This window comes from Pyrus communis, chromosome 12 (genome assembly GCF_963583255.1).
Source record: "Pyrus communis chromosome 12, drPyrComm1.1, whole genome shotgun sequence".
Classification (NCBI taxonomy): Eukaryota; Viridiplantae; Streptophyta; class Magnoliopsida; order Rosales; family Rosaceae; genus Pyrus; species Pyrus communis.
In genome coordinates, this window is record NC_084814.1 from 21,541,864 (window position 1) to 21,567,316 (window position 25,453).

The 25,453-nt window shown below is 38.7% G+C and overlaps 4 protein-coding genes across 7 annotated transcripts; 1 reads left to right on the plus strand and 3 right to left on the minus strand.

Annotated features, from left to right (window-relative positions):
- Positions 1-1,104: 1,104 nt before the first annotated feature.
- LOC137710269 (protein NBR1 homolog) lies at positions 1,105-5,417 on the minus strand. Of its 3 annotated transcripts, XM_068449197.1 has the most exons (8): positions 5,096-5,416; positions 3,654-4,290; positions 3,170-3,545; positions 2,950-3,073; positions 2,607-2,855; positions 2,285-2,434; positions 1,524-2,147; positions 1,105-1,431 (listed from the first exon to the last, which is right to left on the minus strand). In XM_068449197.1, exons 1-8 carry the CDS (start codon positions 5,117-5,119, stop codon positions 1,333-1,335), a joined length of 2,283 nt encoding a protein of 760 aa, XP_068305298.1. In that variant the 5' UTR covers positions 5,120-5,416; the 3' UTR covers positions 1,105-1,332. The 3 variants fall into 3 exon arrangements, with proteins under 3 accessions (XP_068305298.1, XP_068305297.1, XP_068305296.1); XM_068449196.1 differs by having other exon boundaries at positions 3,179-4,290; positions 5,096-5,417; XM_068449195.1 differs by having other exon boundaries at positions 3,170-4,290; positions 5,096-5,417.
- A 1,449-nt stretch (positions 5,418-6,866) lies between these two features.
- LOC137710778 (C2 and GRAM domain-containing protein At5g50170) lies at positions 6,867-15,013 on the minus strand. The gene is made up of 10 exons (XM_068449902.1): positions 14,337-15,013; positions 10,541-11,749; positions 10,234-10,416; positions 9,873-10,156; positions 9,550-9,666; positions 8,999-9,261; positions 8,720-8,894; positions 8,236-8,511; positions 7,333-8,152; positions 6,867-7,004 (listed from the first exon to the last, which is right to left on the minus strand). Exons 1-9 carry the CDS (start codon positions 14,686-14,688, stop codon positions 7,940-7,942), a joined length of 3,072 nt encoding a protein of 1,023 aa, XP_068306003.1. The 5' UTR covers positions 14,689-15,013; the 3' UTR covers positions 6,867-7,004; positions 7,333-7,939.
- A 2,030-nt stretch (positions 15,014-17,043) lies between these two features.
- Positions 17,044-19,125, plus strand: LOC137711434 (uncharacterized). The gene is made up of 2 exons (XM_068450677.1): positions 17,044-17,282; positions 18,806-19,125. Exons 1-2 carry the CDS (start codon positions 17,139-17,141, stop codon positions 18,959-18,961), a joined length of 300 nt encoding a protein of 99 aa, XP_068306778.1. The 5' UTR covers positions 17,044-17,138; the 3' UTR covers positions 18,962-19,125.
- Positions 19,126-23,147: 4,022 nt separating this feature from the next.
- On the minus strand, positions 23,148-25,247 carry LOC137711356 (protein PAL OF QUIRKY-like). 2 transcript variants are annotated; one of them, XM_068450582.1, is made up of 3 exons: positions 24,972-25,247; positions 24,246-24,837; positions 23,148-23,813 (listed from the first exon to the last, which is right to left on the minus strand). In XM_068450582.1, the coding sequence occupies exons 1-2, from the start codon at positions 25,114-25,116 to the stop codon at positions 24,251-24,253; spliced, it is 732 nt and encodes a 243-aa protein (XP_068306683.1). In that variant the 5' UTR covers positions 25,117-25,247; the 3' UTR covers positions 23,148-23,813; positions 24,246-24,250. The 2 variants fall into 2 exon arrangements, with proteins under 2 accessions (XP_068306683.1, XP_068306682.1); XM_068450581.1 differs by lacking the exon at positions 23,148-23,813 and having other exon boundaries at positions 24,155-24,837.
- Between the last annotated feature and the right edge of the window lie 206 nt (positions 25,248-25,453).

Consider the following 25,453-nt stretch of genomic DNA (forward strand, 5'->3'; position numbering starts at 1 on the left):
ATATTGTAGTTAAGTGGGTGGGAGCCATAAACTAATCTAGAGCACATGGAAACTGATCTTGTCAACATGGAGGGTAAACTGGTAAAGCTACTCAACAACATGAGTACTATCGAGCTCCTTCCTATCTTTTACTTGTACTTCACTTCAATCATGGCTAATCATTTAATTTCTGGTTTTAACCGTCTGCATTCTAAACTGAACCACCGAATATTTTACGACTTATGCTTAGAAGATAAGTGTTATATACGTAGTTCTGGATAATTAATAAAGATCAATTCGTTATATGTAAGCAGTCAAGCAGTATTACTTAAAAAGGAAAGATGTGGCAAGAAATGCGAGGGTGTGGAGGGCAGTTAAAAAGACGAGAGGCAACCGGTGGGAAAGGAGATGAGATATGTCGGTAAACGAGCAATCCATGCAGCAAAAAGTCTTATCCTTTCCCTCCAAATCACTTGCAACGTTCTTGTCGTGGACCAAAAAAAGGATATACAGGATAAGTCGCTTCGACCGTCCAATTTGCCGTGTAAAATTGGCAACTCCAGTTACTCCACCTTATTTCCAAAGGCACGAGACCGGACAAACGGGTTATTTTTGTTGTCTTTATGTAACATTCATATTATCTTAACAAATTATGTCTTATTAAATTAATTACCTAAATAGATTCTTAACAAATGATCCATTAAAAATCCGACTTGTGAATAGACCGTGCTATTTTGTGTCGAATTAATAAGTCACGCAAAAGAATTTTATACTTTAATGTCTAGACCTGCAAATGAATTGTGCTCGTGTTATTTACGTGTCATGCTTCTTACCTTAACAATTTTTTAACAAATAACTCAATAACAACCTAATCCGTTAACAGACAGACTCGAAACTTGTTATTTTTGTGTTATTTCATGCTAAATTAACAAATCACACCGTACCTACCTTACATGCAACCAGAATACTACAACACCTATATCTCAAGCGTATCCACACACCAGAGCAATTAATCCTTTTAAGATACTATCATCTTGACGTCTCGGTGGCATATAACCGAACTATAAAATGAAGTCGTGGGACATTAAAAAACATAGAAATCAATAAAGTAAATGGCCACATGAATACATGACATAGACTATAAAATTAAATCCAAAACTTAGATATCAGTACCAATTTACTAATACATAATTACATACTACGAAAAAGATGCACATGGACATGGTCCCCAAAAGCAAGGAAAGCATCATATTGCATATCGCAAAATGTCAGTCCATTATTTCTGAGATAATACACACACACACACACGCTAGGATTATATAATAACATGATTTATTAGTAGCTGTCTTCCAACTAAAGCTGCTCCCCGTTTATCAGATCCATAACCACACGCTTGATGCTTCCATTGTTCTTCACCAGCAGCTTCTTGTTCATTTCGGCATCACAGAAACCCTGCACACAGCGATCGTACTCAGAATACACTGAAAATTTGGAGAGGGAACTCTCCGTCAAGGTTTTGTTACAGTCGGGTTGTACAAACTTACCATTTCCTGCAGCTCTTCAAGGATGGGATCCCAGTCCGAAACCTCGCAGAGATCATCGACAGACTGCTCCATGTTGTATTCATTCATACGTAGAACCTCCTTATTCAAATTGACCTGCTTAAATCCCATAGCCTCGAGCTCCTTCAGCATGGTGTCTTCCACGGCATTGTTTGAACTGGTCCCTTCGGATGATGCTGGTGCATTGACAACAGGCGACAATTTGGGGGAGGGCAGAGATGGTTTGAAGATATTGACGGTGGGATACAACACGGTTGAAGAACCCTGTGGCTTAACAGTGGGAAACGACACAGCTGAAGAACCTTGTGGCTCGACAGTGGGGTACAACACAGTTGAAGAACCCTGTGGCTCAGTAGGGGCAGAAGCGCTGTGGCCAACTAGCAAGCTATCGTTGATGGGGAAGTGGAGCTCCTGGTCATGTCCAGGTAGCTCAGTAGGCATGGGCTTCACCGGTTCCTTAAGTGGGCTGGAACCAGAAGGCCGGAGAAAGTCGCTGCCAGCAGCTGGTTGAAGGTTCACATCTATTTTTTCAGATTCTTTTGGGGGCAGATTCAAGTTCAGACCCTGAAAACTATCAAAGAATGAATCCTTCAAGGATGTATCAACCTGCACAAGGGAAAAAAGGATAAGAAGAGTTGTCTAGTTACGGGCATTAGGTATAAAGTTGTTCCGGAAACATCCGCCTGTATGCATAATAAAAGTAGAGGTCATCAAAAGAACACAATTAATAATAAGGAAGATACCTGAATCAGGACCCAAACGCGTTGCCCAAACTTTTGGCCAGATGAGGTTGCCATCCGCCAGTATGAGATGTAGCGACCAGGTGACTCGGGTGCAGTAAAATCAACGGCAATGTCAATTTCATTTTCAGCCGGCACACCATCCCCAGGAATCTGTAACGAACCATGAAATTAAAAAATGACAACAAAAAATCTCTGAAATAAAAGAACTAAAACAAAAATGAATAGAAGTGCCAACTAAAACCCAGGAAATACGGAAAGACAACAAAAAAGTAAATATTAAATGCGACTCGAACAATTCCAGAACAATGTCAAAGTATGCCACCTCTATTTCAACTGAATCTGAAGTGCTAAATCTGTCACCCCCAATCCACACAAGTGTTGTTCCTTGAGGCCACACCATACCACCGTTGTTGCGCATCCGCCATATTTTGGTAAATGGAGTAGATGGGGCTATAAAGGTACCATCCATTACATTGACATCCAAAACAAAGCGGCTATCAAGCTTAGGGCGGCCTTGCTTCATACTACCTCTCAATATTTTTGGCATAACTGGGGGACCTACCCATGGAGGCTATCATTAAGAATGAAAAAGAAAGGTCAAATTCATAACAAAAATAAAATATGGTATCTATGGGGAAGAAAAAGTATTAGAGGGATCTACATACTTGCTCATACAACCCCTTGAAGGGCCGTGGATGACGATGAGAGATAGGGTGGTCAATCCTAATGTAATCAGTTGCATTACCCTTACTGGCAAAACAGATCTGGCAGAGGTCATAATCCTCTTTCCTGCAGAAAAGAAACAGAAAGTAACATCAATAATCTGAGTTCAACAACATTTCACTACCAACTTAGCATCAGAGATTTGGTAAGTTCCATTCTTACACTACTGACTTGAATCGAGGTCCAACAATTGGATGACAACCACATCCATCACAGCGAACACCTGTATGGAACATACCACCCATCGCTTCGGAGTGATTTCTTTTGAAAGGAATGCGCCGACAGGCAGCAGGAGTAGCTGAGTCATTTGCAATGGGAGTCCCTGTAAACGGACATTCGTTGAAACGATTACCAATCATATCATGAATATTCCTCGCAGGACGAGCTGAACTTGCAGACGGACCACAACCAAAAGGCTTCTTGTTGTGAAGTTTCTTTTGAATATTGAGAAGACCATTGGGAAGCTCCTTAGACTCCTTCCTTGCATCACTGGTGTGAAGACTTGATCCAGCTGGTGAATCATTAACGGGCGTGGGTCCTGATAGATTAGAATCAGTAGGAAGGAAATTGAGATCAAGAGTTGCATAAAGAGGTGGAGCAGACATCCCCACATCCTTGGTCACATTCACAGAGTCTGTCGCCTGACCTTTTTTGGTGCTTGATTCCTCAGCTGCAGAGATGGGTTCTGACCTGCCATCACCCTTCATATCATTTGACTTAGAAGCAGCTGGGGGATCCACAGGACTCTTAGAGGCGCCGCTTTGCTTGCCCGAATCTCCAGCAGTCTGAACCTGGGCATCTGGAATCATGTACGACAGGCCCATCTTTGAAAAGCAGTCAACAAGCTCCGCAAACACCGGACTGGATGATGCGGCTTTTGAAGCCAATTCAAGAGGAAACTTCGAAGCAAATTCCCGAAGTGGCTCTGGCAGGGACTTCAAAACTTCGGCAGCGTCAGCATTAAAATTTGGTATTGGAGTTTGACCTTGAGGGGACCTCAAAGGAGTAGAACTTCCACTTGACTTAGTAGATTTCTCCTTGTTAATCTGTACATATATCTTCAAGAATTTGAGCTTCTGCCTCATTGTGTCACGCAGATCACCATCATCAACAAGAGTTACTACATCACCATCTTCATCAACGTAGGCCAAAGTAATGTCAGCATCAGGGTGGAGATTGAAAAGACTCAAGATCTTTTCTCGCAATCCACTCATGTCAAGATCCAGTTGACCGTTCTCATTGACACTGGCATTGAAACGCCTTAGTGTTTCCGCATATTGAACCTTTAGAACAACCAGTTACATATTAGTACATACGAAAGTAACCAAATAAACATAGAATGTAATTGCACCATGCTGTTGACTGACTTGATATAACTAACAAAGAGTTACATATGCAGCTATCCAGCTAGAACATTTATTAAAATTCAAGACAACTTTAAGATAAACACAACAGGTAACAGATATCCCCAGTCTAATCAAAACCTAATCATTACCCTGATAGCGCAACGATGAAAACGACAAATAACAAACCAATACATTAAATTATTCTGAAATGGATTAACGGTTAATAAGCATACACATCGAACAAGAGCAGTAATACAACAGAGAGAGAATTAGAAAATTAATAAACCTTTTCAAACCCAAGAATTCAATAAAAATGTTGACACCTGCAAATGACAAAATCAAATTGGAGTCTGAAAACAGCACACAAATTTTGCCAAAATTCAACCGACCCATGAACAAACTAGTGAGGGTTACCTAGATTAACCACGTTACTTCTCCGATTATCCAAATAAATCAACAATCTTTCCGAGAAAATAACATTCAATCAAATTAACATGCCAGGCATCAAAACTCAAAATTCAAAAAATTATCATCACATAAACCCTCTTCAATTACCAAAAAAAAAAAAAAAAAAAAACCCAACATAAATTCATCAATCAAGAACCCCATTTCATCCCACAGCTCAGTTGCATGTCAAATTTCCAAACCTCTTTCCCTTATCCCAAATTTTTCCCGTCAACCAAACAGAGAATAACCAAAAACCCAAATCAAATTCAGAAACGAAAGTTCGAAAAGATCGCACCTTGATAACCTTGGTCGACGCCATAGCTGTAGAAACAACCACTGTGCTCCAAATCCGATAACTAAAAGTAAAACCCTAACCCTAACCCTAAACAATCACAGAACCGTTCAGGAACGAGAAAATCGAACGTTATCTCGGAATCCCAAGCGTACCCGTCAGCCGCTACTACCGCCTCTTTCCCCTCTCTCTCTGTCTCTCTCTCTCTAGCTTTCTCTCTCTACGAAACGCAAAGCGGAAATACAGACGGAGTTTGAGTGTCTGTATATTTATATTATTATATATCGCTCTTGGCTTGGCGAATAAGAAAAATAATTATTGCTGGTTTTCTTCTCGCCAAAGATAGGGGCGCTGTGCGCGGATATATTAAAGGCGCGGTTGTGTTCTGGTGGTTGAAGGACCGTCGTAATGGTGTGGAACCTCATACGTGGAGGCGTTATTTTTTTTTAGGTGTGTTATCCACACATTCCTTTTTATTTCTCTCACACATCTTATTAATTTCTTTCCTTTTATATTCTTCAATTCATCCGATCCGATGGTCGAAAATTAAAAAGATGTGAGAGAAGTAGAAAAATGTGTGTGGATATCACATTTTTTTTTTCTTCTGTGTGTAATCTTAGTGGTTGTGTTGACCCAAAGCCATTCTTGATAAACATGGAATTTATGACGCTAAAATTATAATGAAAATATATGGGTGGAAAATGATGAAGATTCACAGCACAGTTACGTAACGTTATTATTGTACTTATATTATAGCATGTGCCTAATCATGTGGTCCCTTCTTATTAAAACACGAAGAATGATATAATCACGCTACATGTGTTCCTAACACTAATAAAAATTTCTCGTGCTACATGTTTATTTACATGAATTAGAGGAGAGAATGAATGAGTACATGGTATTGTGATCAATTGCCCCATTTAATCAATTTAATTGCTTATCTTTTTCACGTATTAAATTAGAGATTTCTGTATAAGAACGCACTTTATTTGATTCTATATGTGCTAAGAAACGTAAGAGAGATTGAATACTCATGTATTAACCATATCAAGATTTACTCTCAATACTTACGTATCAGAAATCAACTATTAATAATTTTTATAACTATAAGTAAACATTTGATCTTTTCCATGAAGTGCTCTACAACTCAAGCAATTACGAGCATTCATGAAATACAAAGAAGACAATCAACTCATATCACAAATAAATTAAAGAAAAGAAACAAGCTATATATAAATTCCAATTCCAATGTATATGTTAATTGGCCGGCAGACTCAAAATTGCTGCACAAGCCAAAGCAACAAAGCCTCCCTTTTTCTTTAAGTTGAGCACAAAAACAAGCTCACTTGCAGAGGAGGTGTTGTAGAAGCAATCAACAATCCGATCCATGTCGCCGGGATAATAACCGGACCGACACTACGAGGGCCAACGCCGCTAACCACAGTTTCGCGACCTTGTCATTGCAGGCGCGACAGCGAATGCCTGCGTCGCACATCATACCACATTCGTCTTCAGATTGTTTAACCTTAGGACTAACAGGGTGATCATAATTTGCCAGATGGAATTCATCAAACACATTGCTATTACTCACATCACTTGTTGCATTTACAGCATCCGTCACGTGACATTTTCCGGAGCTTGAGTTTTTGCCGCAGTCTTCTTTGTCATCGTTCATCAGCACATCGATCCTGAAGGGCTCCAGACGCTGCCTCATTGCTTCCCGCAGATCATCATCGTCCACAAGAGTAACGACATCGTAGTTTTCATCAATGTACGTCAGAGTAATGTCAGCAGCGGGTGGGAGGGCACAAAGGCTGCGAATTTCTCTCCGCAATGCTCCCATGTCGAGATCCAGTTCGCCATTGTTATCAACACGAGCACTGAGATGCCTCACTCTGCCGCCGGCTCTAACCTTCATCACACAACCAGTGAGATGTTAGTAGCATTCAAAACTAAGCAACCAAATAAAAACATAACACAATCTGGAAAGTCTCTGTACCCAGAAACACAATTTGCAAATTAATTTTCCCAGTAAGATAAAATTATCAATTTTATCCGACTAAGGCCTGTCAAGATTTTAGAGAGACGGGCAAGCGATGCTCTACATCTCATACAGATATGATCCACACAACTTGCATCTTACAACCAACTAGCACATCATATTTTCTCCCTGATTTTCTCAGCAACCAAACAGATCAGAGCATAACAAAACCCAACAAACTATAAACTCACATTCTTACCTTAGAGGTTCCGAAATACCGGACGTCGATGACCGCGGTGGAGGCCATCGCTCCACAGGAGCGGTCAGAGAAGAATGAAGTTGGAGAAGATGATTCAGAGACTATAAAGATTCAAAGTCTTCGCAAGCCCTCGACTTTTTGGGTTCAAAATTCCAACTTTTGGTTCTGCCGTTCACACTTGGGCGGCAAAAAGATAATAGGGGAGAGATTGTCTTGGACGTAATCGTAATGGCGTATTTAATCTCTTGCATATATTTGACGGCAATTACTCCTTATTTTTGTCAAAAATGTCTATTGATTTGGCCAAAATAAAGACTTTCGAGTAAATTTCTTATTTTTGTCAAAAAAAATGTCTATTGATTTGGCCAAAATAAAGACTTTCGAGTAAATTTCAGAATGCTTTGTTGTTCTACGTTAAACAAAATAAGGAGGAAATTCCTACAACGAAAGCAGAATATAAGAAAAAAATATCGAAAGGTCCTACATTTGGACGTACATTTCCTGGTTTGGACTACGTTGCTGATTTCGTATCGCTATCCGGCCGAAAGCTCCAAAAGAATCTGTGATCTATCTGAATGTGAATGATAGTGAGGCTAAAGAGTGTGTGTCAAAGGGAAATGTCTTGTCCCGGTGCCAAGAGAATCTCCCGCTCGACGAATTCGAATATTTCCTTGAATCCATGGGCGAATTTCCCTATGATGTTGCGTGTGACCCTGTCCTGAAACTTTGTCCTTTTAAGCCAGAAGACCCTGACATGAACATTGCATTTACATGCATTATGAGCCATGGCAGATTTCTCGATGCGGTACCTGAGCTGAACCTGCACGATGAATCGAATATCTGTATTAAGCGAAAATGTAGGCAATGTCAAAAGGTAGCGATTCTCAGTTTGATGTCACGTACACGAAAGTGATCCTCAAATGGAATGCCGTGCAGAGCCATAACTTCATCCACGATCCATCCTTCACCGTTTGCCAAGGGGGACTTTTCTTGTCTGCATGTAACCTCTCCTCCAAAGATCGAGACCTGGCGGTTGAACCTGTAAGATAGTTGTCGTTCAAAGACATCCGGCTTTTTTGTAGGTTCCCAAGCGGCAGTTACATAGTTAAGACAGCATGATTTCCCCATGATTTTATGCTCCAACTTTCCTCCCTCGAAAATTTCCATCAGAGATTTTGTCTGCGCCAACTCTAATTGTTAGTCACCCATGTTACGTTGTCAAATCGTCAACCAAGGCTATGAAGTCAGATACAATTTCACATGAGCAACAGTCTTCGTTTCACTAAAGAAACGAAGTTCAAAGCTGAATAACAAATCATGCAGTATAAACTCTTTAACGATTAACAAAGCAATAAAAAGGAAAAAGAGAAGATAACCAACAACTTACGTTAATAGGTAGTTCTGCAGTATAAACTTTGGACATCTTTTCATACTCAAGATTGAGTATGGATTCAGTGTCTTCAAGCATTATGGGGATGTCTTTCTGATCAAAATGTCCTTCAGCAATTTGTGTTTTCTGTTCAGCACTAAGTGTTCTCGTTCTCCACAAGCCCATTATTGTCCTGCCAGGAAAACATAATCAGTCATCAGCTTTCTACATGTATAAAGACTGGCAAAAAAGAAATCATTTGTCTTAAACATTTATATAGTTCCCTAATATCACTACCTGCTGGCTGAATTAGATGATACAAATGATTGGAAATTAAATTTCAGCCTGCCTTCATCGTCTTGACACTTCGCACCATGCCTTGCATCAATTCCTCGATCCTTTTTTAGAACAAAGGCCAGCAAGGGGCTACCCACAGATGACAAGGATGGGGGAAGAACTTGGATATCTTCAATATCCTCCCAAAGAAAGAAAAATTTTGTTTTGTGTCCAAACAAGTTCGAGTAAAACCCAACTATCCTTGCAGATAGAAAGAGTCGGCCCTGCACCAGCAAGTCATCGTTGCTATAATCAGATATGCGCACGCACTGAACATGCATGCACACACACAAAGGCTTCATAGTGCTCAACGCAGCGGAATTTTTCATTCCTCATCTAACTCATACCACACAAATAGAAGCTAACATATCTTTCTTATCCCGTATAATAGAGCTCAGAAGAACCCAGATTTAATTGGAATGCTAGAAGATCTAAAATATCTATCAATTTATTGTAATTTATTCTTTATTTTTCAAGTAGTTGAATAGCATGATAGAAACCAAATATGGCACCTGTAAAGGCATTTTCCTCCTCAGGGAGCATGTAAAATCACTGATAAGAAATTCTTCTGGTGGCAACCCAAACAATTTCTGAAATGTTGAATTCCTCTGAGGTGATCGCAGATTCAACTGTCAAACCAAGCAGAGTTTTGATCAACATCTAGAGTAGAAATTAGGCTCAATTGTAGGTTTTTTTTTTTTTTTTTTTTTTGTCAAGAGATAATGTTAAACGTGCACCAACAAAAATATAACCTGTAAGAGGGAAACTCACGCACATAACAGTTAGGTTAACTCAAGAAGAAAAGAAAGAAGAAATCGTGACGCAAAGTCCTCACCTTCTTTCCAACTTCCTTTTCCATTTTGGTCATATAATCCCTAATTGTTTCAGCTCCCTTGTTATTGTCCAAAAAGATTCTGACGTGCAACTTTGATTGAGAAGACTGAGCAAGCTTTCCGTCAAGGGAGACCCACAAATCTGCAAGTTCGGTAGCTGAGTGTTTAAGAAAATTGATCTCAGCATGTCCAAGTGATGTAGCACGGTCAAATGGGCCATCAAAATCAAAAACTTCAACATCCAGAACTGATGGCGGTTCTTCCATAGCACCAAACTCAAGTATATCTGCATCACATTTGCAAGAAGGCATCTGTAAATATATGGTTGGAAAAAAAATGGACAAAGAAGGAAAAAGTCGTCACCGTTCCATTGAGGATCACTTGTTTGAAGCTTGACAGAGCTTGCTCTTGTTTTACCATTGCAGGTGAAAACCACATAGGGATCAGAGAACCCTGATGAATCCAAGGATGCTAAGCTGTTCCCTTCAATCAAAGCAACAGTAAGAACCCATCCATCACCTTGTGCTTTGACTCCATTATCACTTCCTATTGAAAGAGACCGAACGATTGAGTAAATCCCAGGACAGTGTTAAAGATGTACATCAAGTGTGAAGGCACCGTAGACTCGAATAGTTTAGTAAAGTTAATGCGATGCTATAAATGTGCTTACCTTTCTGCAACCTAGCTTGTACAAAGTGTAAAACCATGTTATAAACGCGCTCTAACTGAAGGATGAGAATTCCACATGTGATGAGCTCTCCAAAACTGTCTGGCAAATCAAGTCCGATAAATTCCAAGCCCTGGGGTGTACTGGGCTCACAAAGTAGAATATGAACCAGGACATACAGAACCATAAAGATAGTGGTAAATAGAGTGAAATTCCAGAAGTATTCAGTTGCCAACTTCAAATCTGATTGTTGCCCTGCCTGCATACTTGCCAGGATATGATCCTTGTCAGACAAGTCTGTTGAATCCAGCATTTTGAAATTCCGAGCCAGCAAGCTGGAAAACTGACCAAAACTCTCCTCAAGTCCCTGTCGAACTCCTCGCTCAATCATGCCTTTCATCATTGTGTTCTGGAGAAAGTTAATGTCCCAGGATACCACCAGACGGGAGGATTGTTCCACTGAAGGTAGCTCTGGTCCAGACATTATCTTGTAAAGCAACTGAATCTTGAATGAATTTCCATATGGAACATCAGGTGTACTCACACTGATTAATACAGCAAATTCCTTTCCATCTGCTGTGATGTACGTTTGCTCCTCTGTGGCTTTAACAGCCTTAACTAACCTTGAGGCAGCTCTTGTGTAGGAAACAACTCGTGTCAAACATGGCATCTCTCCGGATTTCCACGTCCAAGGCCCCTCCTGTAGATCTGTTGTCCCCTGAAGTTCTGCAAGATCTCTCCAAAACTGTGAATTTGGGGTAAAAAGAGATGCATTAAGATCATGCCGTGAAACAGCATATTCCTGATCAATAAGAATCCCTCCCAGCAGTTTTTCCGGCAGTTTTTGTTCGCTTCCTCTTGACCGCATCATCTCAAGAGACTCTTCAAAGCTACAACTACTTTGATGCTCCTCCACACAATCTTCATAATCAGATACTGAAGTAGACAACTCCGAAGAATCATCTGTTTTTGAGGCTTCATCGTTCTTATGCATAAGCTTGTCCATACGTCTCACAATAGCCTTCAACAACGGTATACCACCTGGCATCTTGGAACATAAAGATTTGGAAGAAAAGACACCGTGAGTTGACATAAATGGACTGTCCACCTCATTAGCTTCCTCAAGGCTTATATTTGAATGATCACTAAGAACGTGATCAATGGAAGCATCATGGCCTTTTTCATGCAGAGAAAGGGTGAGAAGAATTTTCCCTGCATATGAACGGCAATGATTCAATCAATACAGAGATCCCATTGATGCCTAAAATGCTAGAAAGGACATAATGCGTCGTAACAATGCCCAAGTCAACAACTTTGTTTGACAAACTAAAGCTTAGGTCTAAGAGGAAGACAATGGCAGGCAATTTAGTAAAAAGGCAAATTTCTTCCCTACCAGAATTTTTCCCATGATCCAATAAAAGGTGATAAACTGAAAATTACGACTCAACAGTAAGAGGAAGAAAAATATACATACTGCAGAACTACTCAGTGCTACTGAAATACACCACAAGTTTCTCTACTAAATATTAAGCACATACCTTGATCATCTGATTGAATTCAGAACAACATAGAAAAATCCAAAGCCTTACATATTTTTATTTCCTTAAGATGTGAGGCATAGAAATTCGCATGACGGATAGACAATCATCACCCTCGACCCAAACTAATGTACACAATAAGAAAATGAACAATCTTGTCCAGAGCAGCAGAACTACATTAGGGTCAGATGAGATGCTACCCTTCCCACCCCACCCCCAAGAAAATGACTATAATCAGCCGGTTAATCTTCAAATAGTCAAAACAAATGATATTTTTTTACCAAAAAAAAAAAAAAAAGTCTGTTGATGCACAAAATTAGTGAAGGTTTTGGTACAACATAAAGTGTTAAGTTTGTGACCTTCGCTCAGTTGCTCCAATCACCAATGAGGATAAATATGTAAAGAGATAGGGATAGGGAAGCAAACACAAGATGTACGTAGTTCACCCTAAGTTTGGCTACGTCCACGGAGTAAAGGAGTTCTCATTAATAGTGAAGGGTTTACACAAATACATAGGTTCAAGCATAATCATCATTAGTGAGTTCTAATGACTAGTTTAAGTACAGTAATGACATTAGGGATTAATTGTAGGAGATTGGTCTCCTTTTATAGTTGAGGAGAGTCTTTAGCTTTTGTACGCGGTCGATGTGGGACTCGATGAGATTTATTATGACGGTGACATGTGTCATGCTGTGATTGGCCTCCTTGTTGGAGGGAAACTCTTGTGCTTTGACAGGGGTGCCTCAGCATGAACCCCTCAGTGGGTCCTTGAAGGTATGACGTTGACCAGTGCTCGGTAGTTTCGGGATTGGTCAAGTATGGCACAAACAAAGTCAAAACAAATGTGATTTAAAAAAATTTTGGTTTTCTAGATATTAATTTTTTTCGTCTCAAAAAAAACTCCCGTGTATTTAATGATTTGCCCCAGCATACAAAATCCTAGCTCCACCCCTGCTTATCTAAAACTATGAGAAAGCAACAAAACCCAATAAAAGGGTAAAATCTCGAGCGATTTTCATTCGATTTCAAATGCACCTTCATAAATAAATTAAGGGTAAATTACAAAAAATTACCTCAACTATTGGGTCATTAACAATTTCATACCTCGTCTTTAAAAAGTTTCAATTTCATACGTTATCTTCGAATTTTGTTGCAATGTCATACCTTCCGTCAGTTGTCTGTCAATTCCTCTGTTAAATGCTGACGTGGCATGAGACGAGCCCACTTTTTTCTTTTTTCTTCTTCTTCTTCTTCTTCTTCTTCTTCTGGGTTACAGGTTGGGTTGGGGGGGGGGGGGAGAGGGATGAACTAGGTTTGCTTTTTTCTTTTTTTTTCTTTTTTCCCCTTCTTCTTCTGGGTTGCAGGTGGGTGGGGTGGGTGGGGGGGGGGGGGACGAACTGGGTTTGCTTCTTTTTTTTTTTTTTTTTTTCCTTCTTCTTCTTCTGGGTTGCAGGTTGGGTGGGGGGAGGGGGGACGAACTGGATTTGCTTTTGTTTGTTTGTTTGTTTTTTTTTTTTTTCTTTGCTTCTTCTTCTTCTGGGTTGCAGGTTGGGTAGGGGAGAAGGGGATGGGGTTTCGCGTCGGGGGGTGATGGGATCTGGGTTTAGTTTTTTTTTTTTTAATTTTTTTTTTTAATATTTAATTAATAGTTTTAATTTTTTTTTTAATTTTTTTAATAAAAAATGGATCTCGCCTCATACCATGTCAGCATTTAATAAAGGAACTAACAGTCAACTGACGAAAGGTATGATATTGCAACAAATTTGAAGATAAGGTATGACATTGAAACTTTTTAAAGACGAGGTATAAAACTGTTAATGACCAAATAGTTGAGGTAATTTTTTGTAATTTACCCATAAATTAACCTTAACTCATTGTGCTTAAATTTCTTCAATCCATAATCCAGTACAACTGAGATCTCTATTAACAACAAAACCAGTTTTTCTTATCATGTTCATATCAATTCCTTGAAAACGGATGCAGAATATCATATCATATAATAAGGTATATAAATTGCTATAGCATCCATATAAATCCAAGTTCTAATTAAATGTCTGTGAAAGCAAAGAAAAACACAATATATGAGCAAAAATAATCAAAACGAAGAGAAATGATTTTCACACGCTCATTTTTTCCCATGCAGACCCAGATTATTTCTCTATCCTAAAAATAAATGGAGAAAAAGTGTGCAGAAATCATTTTCCCTCTCGAAAACCCGCTACTGAAACAAACCAGAACAACAGACATAAAAGTTCACTAACCACAATCTTTGCTAATGAACTTCCCAGTCCTGGGACTTTCAAGAGCATACCAAGCCGGAGGCAAGGTGCAAGTACTCTCAGCAGCAACAGACGAAACCGGAATCGAAACCCGACCCACCAACTCAGACCCGCCATAGAACAAGCCAGACTGCTCCTCATCCTGGTGATACACAGACACCACAAGCTCCTCATTCACATCATGCACCCCGAAAACAAACTCCTCATTCCAAACCGGGTTGGTGGTACTTCTCAAAACCCGGGTCTTGGACTTGTGCCTCCGCACCTGGAGCTTCACGTACGACTCCCTCACGGGCAAGTCCTGAGCTTCCATCACGTAGACGTAAAGCCTCATGGTCTGCTGGTTCTACAGGACTTTCGTCAAACAGTTGGTGGGCAACAAAACGGAGGAGATTAATAAAACTAAGAAATGGGTTCTAGTGGGGTTGGAACATGGAGAAATGGGTCCGTGAAGAGGATGGTTAAGGAGGAGGAAGTGTGAGTAAGAGACCATTAGAAAACGTGGAAGCAGAAGAATACGGACACGATGGCAGTGAGAAGAAAATAAGAGAATAAGTGACGAGGCTGGGTGAGTCGGTCTTGCCTTTGGAGAAAGGAAGGTCGAATGGTATGGAGGCGCATGTTACGTAACGTTGGACAAGTTTGTGCGGAAGTTTTTGAAAGTAAGCCGCAATGATGCGTAGCATTGCTAATGTTCAAACTTGTAATATAACTAAACGATAAAGTTGAAGTTGATACATGCGTCTGAAATAGAGAAATGTTAAACTAATTCTTTTAAAATTAGGCTCTTCATGGATTTTTGCTCATTCATGTTTTTTTTACAAAATTTTATAATATTGTCACGGAAATTGACTTTAAAATTGTGAGTTGGTAAAGAATCTATGGATAGTCTCACTTTTAAGAGAGTCCTTAACATTTTTCCGTGAAATATGATATGTAATTAATAAATACATATATTATAATATGAATGAATGATATGTATCAGAAAAAGTATTGGAGTTCGTGAGTTTTCTATTCTTCTAGTGTTCAGTGAGGATTTGATTCCCCCAAAATATGATGTTTTAGAGGCTTTTGAGACTGAGATTAGGCTGAATTACCAAATAAACAAAGGAGATTAGTGAAAGAGTTTGGGACCACTTTTCTTGTGCTCGTGGCTTTTTGAGGAATCTAAACTTTGTCTGTTCATTGGCACTGTCAACATGTATGCGTAGATTTTGAAGCAATTTAGGTTGAACGTGCAAAAGCATGGCACATGTATTATATAAATAATATGGAAGCTTTGTTTTTGTACATCAGGATTCTTCTAGTAATCTGTGAACTTATGAACAAGATATTATAATATCATAATATGGCTCAATGATAACTATATACTTTAAGATGTAATAAGAACTACGGATGAGTAGCAGTCAAATGTTTATGAGCAGCGCTACACTTATCATCTTGTACAATTATTTGTATCACTTTTTTAATAGAAGTAGCCCACCAGCACATATAGATCGTATATCTTATTAGAGAGATGATACATATAGTATTTTGCATGTTTATTAAAAAAAAAACTCTACACTTATCATACTTTTCATACCACATCCATATCACCTTTTAATGAGCATACATGTTTTTGTGAGTCAGACCTCTATTAAAAACATAATTCAAATGTGATATAAAAATATGGTAAAAGTAGCATTTTTAAGAGAAACAAAGACAAAACATATGTTGTCCCTTGTCCTTAGTTGAGGTCGGCACAATCTCTCTTGATCTATTCCCTCTCTCCCACCCATCTGTCTCTTATCTTTTTCTTTGGCGATAAGTCTTCACGTTGTGATTATTCTCTGACTCTGTCGAGAAAAACTTTTGTAACGGCTATGGCTACTGCCCAAAATTAAATCTTTGAGTGTGGGTTGTTGTTTAAAGTAGATCAATGATGGTTTTTGGGTTTTTTATGTGCAAGACAAATTTCTATGAGAGGAAGGTAGATAATTGTTTGAGGTGATTCATAGCAAGAGTTCTTTGCCGTAAAGAGATTTTCTTCGGATCTCTTCCACCACCAAGATCATCGGATCAAGTGATCCAGACATATAAAATTTTATCAAACGGCCAAAATTATTATAGGTTTTAAAAGATCAAAACAAGTGGGCCGTTTGATGAAATTTCAAAAATCCAGGATCACTTGATCTGATGACCTTGGTAGAAGAGATTCAGAAATGATCTCTTTCCTTATTTGCCAACTATTATACAATATAATCATCAAAGGTTGATGCAGTATTTCCTTTAAGAATACGTCTTTCAGTGGCTAAAGAATTGAATCATATTCACGATGATTATATAATTTAGTTTAAAAAAGAAAAATGTTTGGGAGATTAGATTTTTATGTCGTTTGTAGAGCACATGATGTGTGGATTGATGGTTGGACTTTTGCTTCAATGATTTAAAAGAGTTCATGCATCAATTGTCAAATTATGTGAAATCAATCCTTAGTAAAAATTCAAGTAGATCTTGAAAAAGCAATTTAAGTGCTTCCAGCGAAAAACACATATATGATGTTTTGTCCAAAAAAAACACTTAGTACTTTAGGAACCCAAAATTAATTTCACCAAAAGTGTTTTCAGTTATTTTAAAAGCATTTTCAAATGGAAGTGCACAAAAAACTAAGTGGTGTCACGTGGGTTTCACATGTTCTCTTCACATCTCACCCGGAAAACAGGAGAGAGATACCCAGTCGAGCAGGTCCTCTCCCTCCACGGTCACTGAGGTTTGTACGGAAGCGCTCTGTTCAGAAAGAGAAGAATGTTACAGTTCCCGGGGTTCATGAAACAGTACCCATGGTCAACAAGGACCATTCCGACGTCGTTTTTGCTTCCAGCCCAATGGCCCCAACCCCACAGCGAGGAGCTCCTCCTCGCCATGGAGGAGTCCGATTTCGAAGAGAAGGTACTTTCCGATACTACATATTTTCCCATTTTCCCATTTGCATATCTAATTTTACTTTATGCATTTGTACGAATTGCCCCTGATTTAAAGCTAATTGAAATTTTAATCCAAAGAACAAAGAGGGAAATGCTCCAATGGCTGGAAATTTTGAAAAAAAAAAGACCCTAATTTGAAAGTTTGAAGCCTAATGAATTCTAATTTTGAAAGAAAGGACCATAATTTTGTGAAATTGTAACTAAAGTAACCATTTTTATTGTTATCACCGTTTGAATTGGCTTAATGTGAAGTATTTGGATGTTGGAGGATTGAATTATTTCCTCTTTCATTTGTGCTAGTTTTCGTGGGAAATTCTTAATAGGGTAAGATATGCTTGTAAAGCTTTGAAAGTTTTTGTTTGGTTACTAGGGTTCACCTTGTTGAAAGTTCCTTCTTTTAGTGCTCTAAAATTCGAAACGTTTCGGTTTTTATTCCTGTAAGCTGTGTGAGCTCTACTGATGATCAGATTTGCATTACGATATGTTTATTTTGGTCACTTTTTCGTCTGTTGGTGTAAGAGCTAGGTTAAGTTATGAAAAACTAAGAAAGTTGGATTATTTTGAGACTTGTTAGCCTTGATGCCTGTTTACTGGATTCAAATTCTTGTTGCTATGTATGTCTCGTTCGGAGGCTGTAATTCTCCGTTTTGAATCTGAACGTTACATGTTGGTGCTGGTGAATCATGTCACTCCTGTGGGGGAAGGACAAAAGACAGCATCCCGACATAGCATTAGAGTCCAGCAGCTAGAAGAATGGACACTACTCGATGATATTTTCATTAATTCGGTAAGGGAGTCAAAGTTGTAGGTTTTTGAAGTGAGGGAGACCTCCAGGTTTCGGGATTCCAATAATAGAAGTGAGTTTCGTTTAACACATGTGCGAGTTACATGAGTCCCTGACCTTAGGAATTCACAGAAAATTTAGGTTTGCATTTTGGTGTAAATTTTGATCATGATGTGCTATTTCAAATTATTGTGAGTTAGAGGCTGCTTGAAAAGTGTAACAAACCAAAAGGGTGGACGTATGTTTGACATTTTTTTATTTCATCCAAGTTTTATGCCTATCAGAGTAAACAAAACCTCGAGGAAAAAGACTAGTCGAGTAATTTGAAGTGTATTCTTTATACGACACAACACCTTGATGACTTCAGCGATATCTTCCACTAAGCGAACTGGGTTTCTTACCCTGATTTCCAGTAGCTATTCTATCTTTTGAGAAAAGATTTTGCTTAAATCTAGAGATAGCTAGGGTTTGGAATTAAGTGGGACAGCCTAGTTCTTCCGAGAGTTGGGTGCAATCCCAAATGATATACCTCAAGTCGCCTGGAGACGATAATATAAGTTTAGGCACATTTTTGCAGTTTGTTTGATCCGTGTGTATTTTTAAGTATCTAGAAACTACATTTGAGGGCAGTTATCTTCCTTTTCTTCTTTATGTTGGCTTACTACCATTAGCATTTATAATTTCTTACGAGGTAATTTTTGCAGTGCAACGAAATCAGAAAGAGTAGCAGCAGCATGGCTGTGATTGGGAAAACTGCTGTCGACAACGATAAAGAAGACTACGACAATGATCCCGACGATGACGACGTAGACAATGCAGAGGACTCCGAGGGGGAAGAGTTTGAGCAGGAAACCAGTTGAAATTGCTGACTTCCCTCGTTCTGTTTCTGTTTGGACGACCACAAACCTACATCGAATGCGGCTTTAAGTTCTTTACGCATATCATCATACATTATCTTAAACAAATTTGCTGAATTGTGCGACTTCTCTCTATGGATAAAGATAAAGCTTGTGCCTTTTGTGTTTCTCTGTCCTCTTTCATGGTCCTTAATTAGTACTAAAACATATCCGTATTCATGCTTGTCAAAAAGAAAAAGAAAAAGGAAAAGAGATAATTCAAGAAGGTAGTGTCTTCAACTTATGAGCCGTTCAAACCTTTTTACTTCAGGATAAGAACTTCCATGAAACGAGTTTGCCGCTACGTAGCGTCATGTATCCAATAATACATTGATAAGTGCAAGCTTTTCTTGACATGACAATATATTATTACAAGAGACACCACGTGACGGTAGACTCATTTCATATAAGTTGCTCCCTAAGTTTAGATGTATGTACTAAAGATATTGTTAATATGTGTTAATGGAGTTTCAATGGATTAGGTAGATGGGCAGCTCCCGGAAATTTGATTTTTGTTGCCCTTGCGGAGAGGCGTTGGAGGATGTTGGTCCAACAGTTGGGGATGACTTTCAAACCCGTATTCGACACGGTATGTTTTGAGTTAAATTATTAACGCTGGTAAACATGCGATGGTGGTCAGAACGAGATTGAAATGTGAGTCTTCCCAGCACCAGACTATCGTGACAAAACCTTTAGATGATCTTTTTTGTATAAAATAGGTAAATTGCTTAGATTAAATTTTTCTTTGCAAGAATTATAATACTTAAAAAAATAGACAGTTAGCTGAAATTAGTTATCACTTCCTTTGAAACTATTCATTAAGTCAAATAGTTCAAATTAGTCTATTTTCTTTTATGCATATATACGAATTGCCCCTGATTTTGAGCTGAGTGAAATTTCAATCCAAATGACATAAAGGGAAATGCTCCAATGGCCGGAGATTTTGAAAAAAAGGGACCCTAATTTGAAGTTTTGAAGGCGAATAAAGTCTAATTTTGAAAAAAAAAGACCCTAATTTTGTGAAATTGTAACCAAAGTAACAATTTATTTTTTATCACCATTTGATTTGGAGGATCGAGTTATTTTCTCTCTTTTCTTTTGTGCTAGTTTTTGTGGGAAATTCTTCGTAGGGTAAGGTATGCTTGTAAAGCTTTGAAAGATTTTGTTTGGTTTACTTGGATGCACCTTGTTGAAAGTTTCTTCTTTTGGTGCTCCAAATTTTGAAACGCTTCGGTTTTTATTCCTATAAGCTGTGTGAGCTCTACTGATGATCAGTTGGTGCTCCAAAATTCAAAACGTTTCGGTTTTTAATCCTATAAGCTGTGCGAGCTCTGCTGATGATTACGAAACGTTTGTTTTGGTCACATTTTTTGTCTGTAGGTGTAAGAGCTAGGTTAAGTTATGGACAACTAAGAAAGTTGGATTATTTTGAGACTTGGTAGCCTTAATGCCTGTGTACTGGATTCAAATTCTCGTTGTTATGTATGTCTCGTTTGGAGTCTGTAATTCTCCGTTTTGATTCTGAACATTATATGTTTGTGGCGGCGAATCATGCCACTCCCGTGGGGAAGGACACGGGACAGCATCCCAACATAGCATTAGAATCCAGCAGCTCGAAGAATGGATTCGGGATTCCGGAAATAGAAGTGAGTTTTGTTTAACACATGCGTGAGTTACATGAATGCCTGACTTTAGGAATTCCCAGAAAATTCAGGACCCGTTTGGTATTCTATTTGAAATTTTTTATCATTTCTCAAAACATTTCTTAAGAACATTTATTGAAAACAATTTTATTTAAGACTCAAAAATTTAATTGGTTTGCGATTTAAAATTTTTAAATATTACGACTTAAACTAGACAAAAAGATCTGAAAAGAGGGAATCACAGGAAAAGGAGAAAGAGAAGTGATGAGGAAAGAAATTAAGAGATGATTGAAGGAAAGAGGAAGAAGGGAGAGGATCTGAAGAGATAAAGAGGAAGAGGAGAGAGAAAAAACCGAAAGAATGAAAATGATTGGAGAAGACACGAAAAAGGTAAAAAAAAAAAAGAGAGAAAGAAGAAGAGAGAGAGAGAGAGAGAGATTTGAAGTGAGAAGGGAGGATTGAGGGAAAAGAAATGAGTGAGTTTAAGTTAAAAAAAAATCTAAAAACTCACTTTTTATGTTTTTAGATAATAGACTATATTTTTTTAGTTAGTCTTAAGTTCAGTTTTTTAAAATAATTCTACCAAACAAGTTTTTAAGGCCTAAAATTTGAAAATTGTTTTTGAATTTAAAAAGTTTGATTCAAGTAGAATACCATACAGATCTCTACCTCCATATTTGGTGTAAATTTTTGTCATGATGTGCTTTTTCGAATTTTTGTGAGTTAGAGCCTGCTGGATAAGTGTAACAAACCAAAAGGGTGGAAATATGTTTGAGAACTTTTTTTGCTTAAATCCAAAGATGGCGAAGGTTTGGAATAAGTAGTAGGATCCCCAGAAGGCAAACGTCTCATGGGGGACAGCCTTGTTCTTCCGAGAGTCGGGTGCAATCCCACCTGATCTACCTTAAGTCGCCTGGAGACGATAGGTAAAGGCACTTGTCTTTCTGTTCTTCTTTAAGTTGGCTTCTTATGAGATAATTTTTGCAGTGCAACGAAATCAGAAAGAGTAGCAGCAGCATGGCTGTGATTGGGAAAACCGCTGTCGATGGAACGGGTTTACTGCTACGTGATATTCCGTATCCAATAAACATTGACAAGTGCAAGTTTTTCTCGACATGATAATGTATTATTGATCGGAACGCCACGTGACGGTGAACTCATTTCATGTAAATTGCTTTCTAAGTTTAAAGATGTACTAAAGATATCGTTAATATGTGTTCATGGAGCTTCAATGGATCAGGTAGATGGGCAGCTCCCGGAAATTTGATTTTTGTCGCCCTTGCGGGGAGGGGTTGGAGGACGTTGGTGATAAAATTTGATTTGTTGCAGTTATTTAGTATTATAGTCTGGTATTTTTTTATATATAAGTGACGGGTCTTAGGTTTGAATCTCTTTAATGACGAGTACCATACCAATTATTCCTTATAGTAATAGAGAAAACATAGGATCATTGACTGCTCGTGATATCAACTCTTGGTTTAGTGTTTGTTTTGACAAAGTTGATCAGGTAGATGATAACTATTTGTTGGCCAACTCTATACTTCATCTAAACAATCAAAACCAAGTTTCAATCCATATATTACCTGTACAAAATTTTATCCCAAGCCAAATGTGATTGAGACAAATCACCGAGGGATGATCTAATAGTTGCGGACGAATTCCAAATCTATGTTTCATACAGCACGTTCTGATCGAGTTCAATTACTGGCTCTGGTAAATCACGCGATAGTGGTCAGAAGGAGGCTGAAATGTGAGTCTTCCCCATAAGGATGGACTGTCGTGGGCAAGGCCACCAAATGGTCTCTTTTGGATAAAATAGGTAAATTGCTTAGATTGAATTTTTCTTTGCTAGAATTATATATGAATAGATACTTAAAAAATAGATAGTTTAGATTGGTGTAAAATGCAAATTATATATGAATAGATACTTAAAAAATAGACAGTTTAGATTGGTGTAAAGCTAGTATTTAACAAATTGGATGGAAATATCGATATGTAAATTTGTGAAAATATCCATGAATATATCAAATATTGATATTGATATAGGTTGCTTTTGAAGGAAATGATGAAAATTTAAAATGAAACTTTAGGAATTGTCAAACATTGATTTGAACGAAATATAAGCGTTTCTCTGATATTTAACAGTTCTGTCATAATTATGGATGATATATATCAATTTTAGTCTAAACTTAAGAATTTTGGTTATCACTTCCTTGAAACTATTCATCGAGTCAATAGTTCAAATTAGTCTAAAATAAAATTAAAAATAAAAAATAAAGACGTCAGATTGTTTGATCCCAATATGATCCTCTCCGAATCCTTTTGGTGAGGATTTTGAGAATTTGTGAATCATGTTCGTTTATTGTATATCGTACAGTCAATTTTTATCAAGTACTGTTTGTGTTTAATTTTAAATAAAAAATAAAAATATTTTTTTTACCAACACGATGTATGATGACAAATACGATTCACAAATCTTTAAAATTCATACAAAGGAGATATGACGAAAATCCGGTTTGATCATCGGGCCTAATGGTCATATGACTTCTTCTTGTTTTAGTATTTTAAAAGTGGAGTAGTATCAGTCTCTAGAAGCCACACAAAATTATAAGTTCAGACTCGAGACTTGACCACGGAGCATCCACAACTTGTCCCCTTTAATACTCATTCCTCCTCCTCAAGAGGACCCAACTAGCCAGCCCTCCACCCAAGTTTGAAAAAGTATATTCGCTTTTGGCTTCTCGCATTTTCTTTCTAATTTTTATATTATTAGTCGGCATCAACCTGGAAGGTTCATCTCTTAATTATCATTAATTATTAATCCCATGTTACGGGCCGTATTAGGAGTCATAATTATCATTAATTTTTAATTCCATTTTAAATCATGTGTTAATGTACCACTAACACGACTCAGCACAAAAAGTGTAATAAAATAATTTAGTTAGAAACTTAAAAAGAAGTTTCAACCAATTATATTATGACACTTAACGTATTAGACCGTGTTTCCAGCACACTGCAAAATTTCTCATATTATGAGTCATAATTAATCATCACTAAATCCAAAGACCAGGCTGGCCGTCCTTTTAATTTCAAGGCATATGCGTTTTGGGAATATTCCTCCCGGGGCCGCAGCCAAAACGACATCTGGTTCACATGCGAAACGCAAGCACCACCTGCAAACATAAAAGAAAAAGAAAAAATAATTAGCACACAAAAGTACAAATATTAACATGAACAACGAAATAGTGTAACAGAAAGGTTACGTATCAACGGCGAACCGACTTTAATTGGACTATTTTGTCCGGTAGAAAACAGTAACGCACTACGTGGCACGTATGGAGGTACAAACTGCTGGCAGTGTACAGCGCTGAATTAACGGCGACAAACGGTATCCAAACGATAAAAGTGGTACCGTGATTAACGGCGCCACAAATTTCAAGCACTACTGTATTTTTCTCTGTCATTATATTAAACGACCTCGAAAAATATGTATAAAAAATTAAAAAAAATAAAATGAAGAAAATAAAAAATCCTTCATTCCAAAACGCAATCACAAAATTTCACCCTCTGTATATGTTTTTTAAAATATATTTTTGATTAATTACGTCATCTATGTCCTCTGTGTGAAGTTCCTTCCATACGACATGTCGCAGTGGGGAACGCGAGGATGATGGTGGTAGTGACGATACTGCTGATAATGATGAACATACGACATGTCGCAGGGGCCACTCCTCTGACCCTGAGGCTGGAGATGGCAAGGATAGTAGCAGACTCGTCCGAACCCTCGCTGATGACCGGCGGGGTATCTAGCCGGCGGCGAAGCATACCGTTTTGGTGGCGATACGTGCGGCGAAACGTACCGCCTCGGTGGCGAAACTTGAGGCGAAACGAACCGTTGCGGGGGCGAAACTCGAGGCGAATCAGCGGATGAGAAAAGCGATTTCGAAGGGGACGAGTCGCCGCCGCTCGTCGCAGTGGACATCGGAGGCGAGATTTGCTTCAGGGACTTCGGCGGCGAGAGAATGGCTCTGATCTTCAGAGAATGAGGGGGAGAAGACGCTCGACCGTACTCTTCTATGATATTCGCCAAATCCTCGTCGGACTTGACGGAAATCAAGGTCTCCAAGTCTCCGTTCGGCAACGGACACCGCAATTCCACGGAATAGCCACACAACTCCGCAAGCTTCACCATTAGCTCTGAACACACAAAAAAAAAAAAAATCGGAATCAGCATCGAAATTGAAACGAAGCAACTGGAATCGAGTCCAAAATTTCAAGAAATTAAGCAAGAATCGAAAGAAAACTATCAAATCGGAGACGAACGAACGCACCTGTATACGTAATGGATGAATCGACGGAGAGGACGCGATTGTGGCCGCCGACGTACCGGAGCGTGCCGTCGGAGTGGCGAGGGAGGATTTTACCGCCATAGCTGCAGAGGAGTTTTAATGGTTCGGGTGCTTTGTTGAGGCCCATGGCTTTCAGACTCTTTCGGTGGTTAGAGAGAGAAAGCTACCGCTTGGTTAGAGAGGGAAAGAGAAAGCTGAGAGAGGGAGAGGAGAGAGAAGGGATTTTGGAGGAGGAGAGGTGCTTGAGGGTTCAAACCTCAGAGAGTGAATTTGTAGAATATTTATAGGTGGGGAGGAGTGGCGGTGACGTCAGCGAGAGACCCACACGCAAAGCAAGGAAGGAGCACTAATTGTTGCGGTTGCTTCCTCTAATTATAATTTCTAGTCGTGATTGGAAATGTAATTAGTAGTAAATTAGTAATTAGGGTTGCTGTTGAATTTCGCTGATCTATTCTTCCAATATT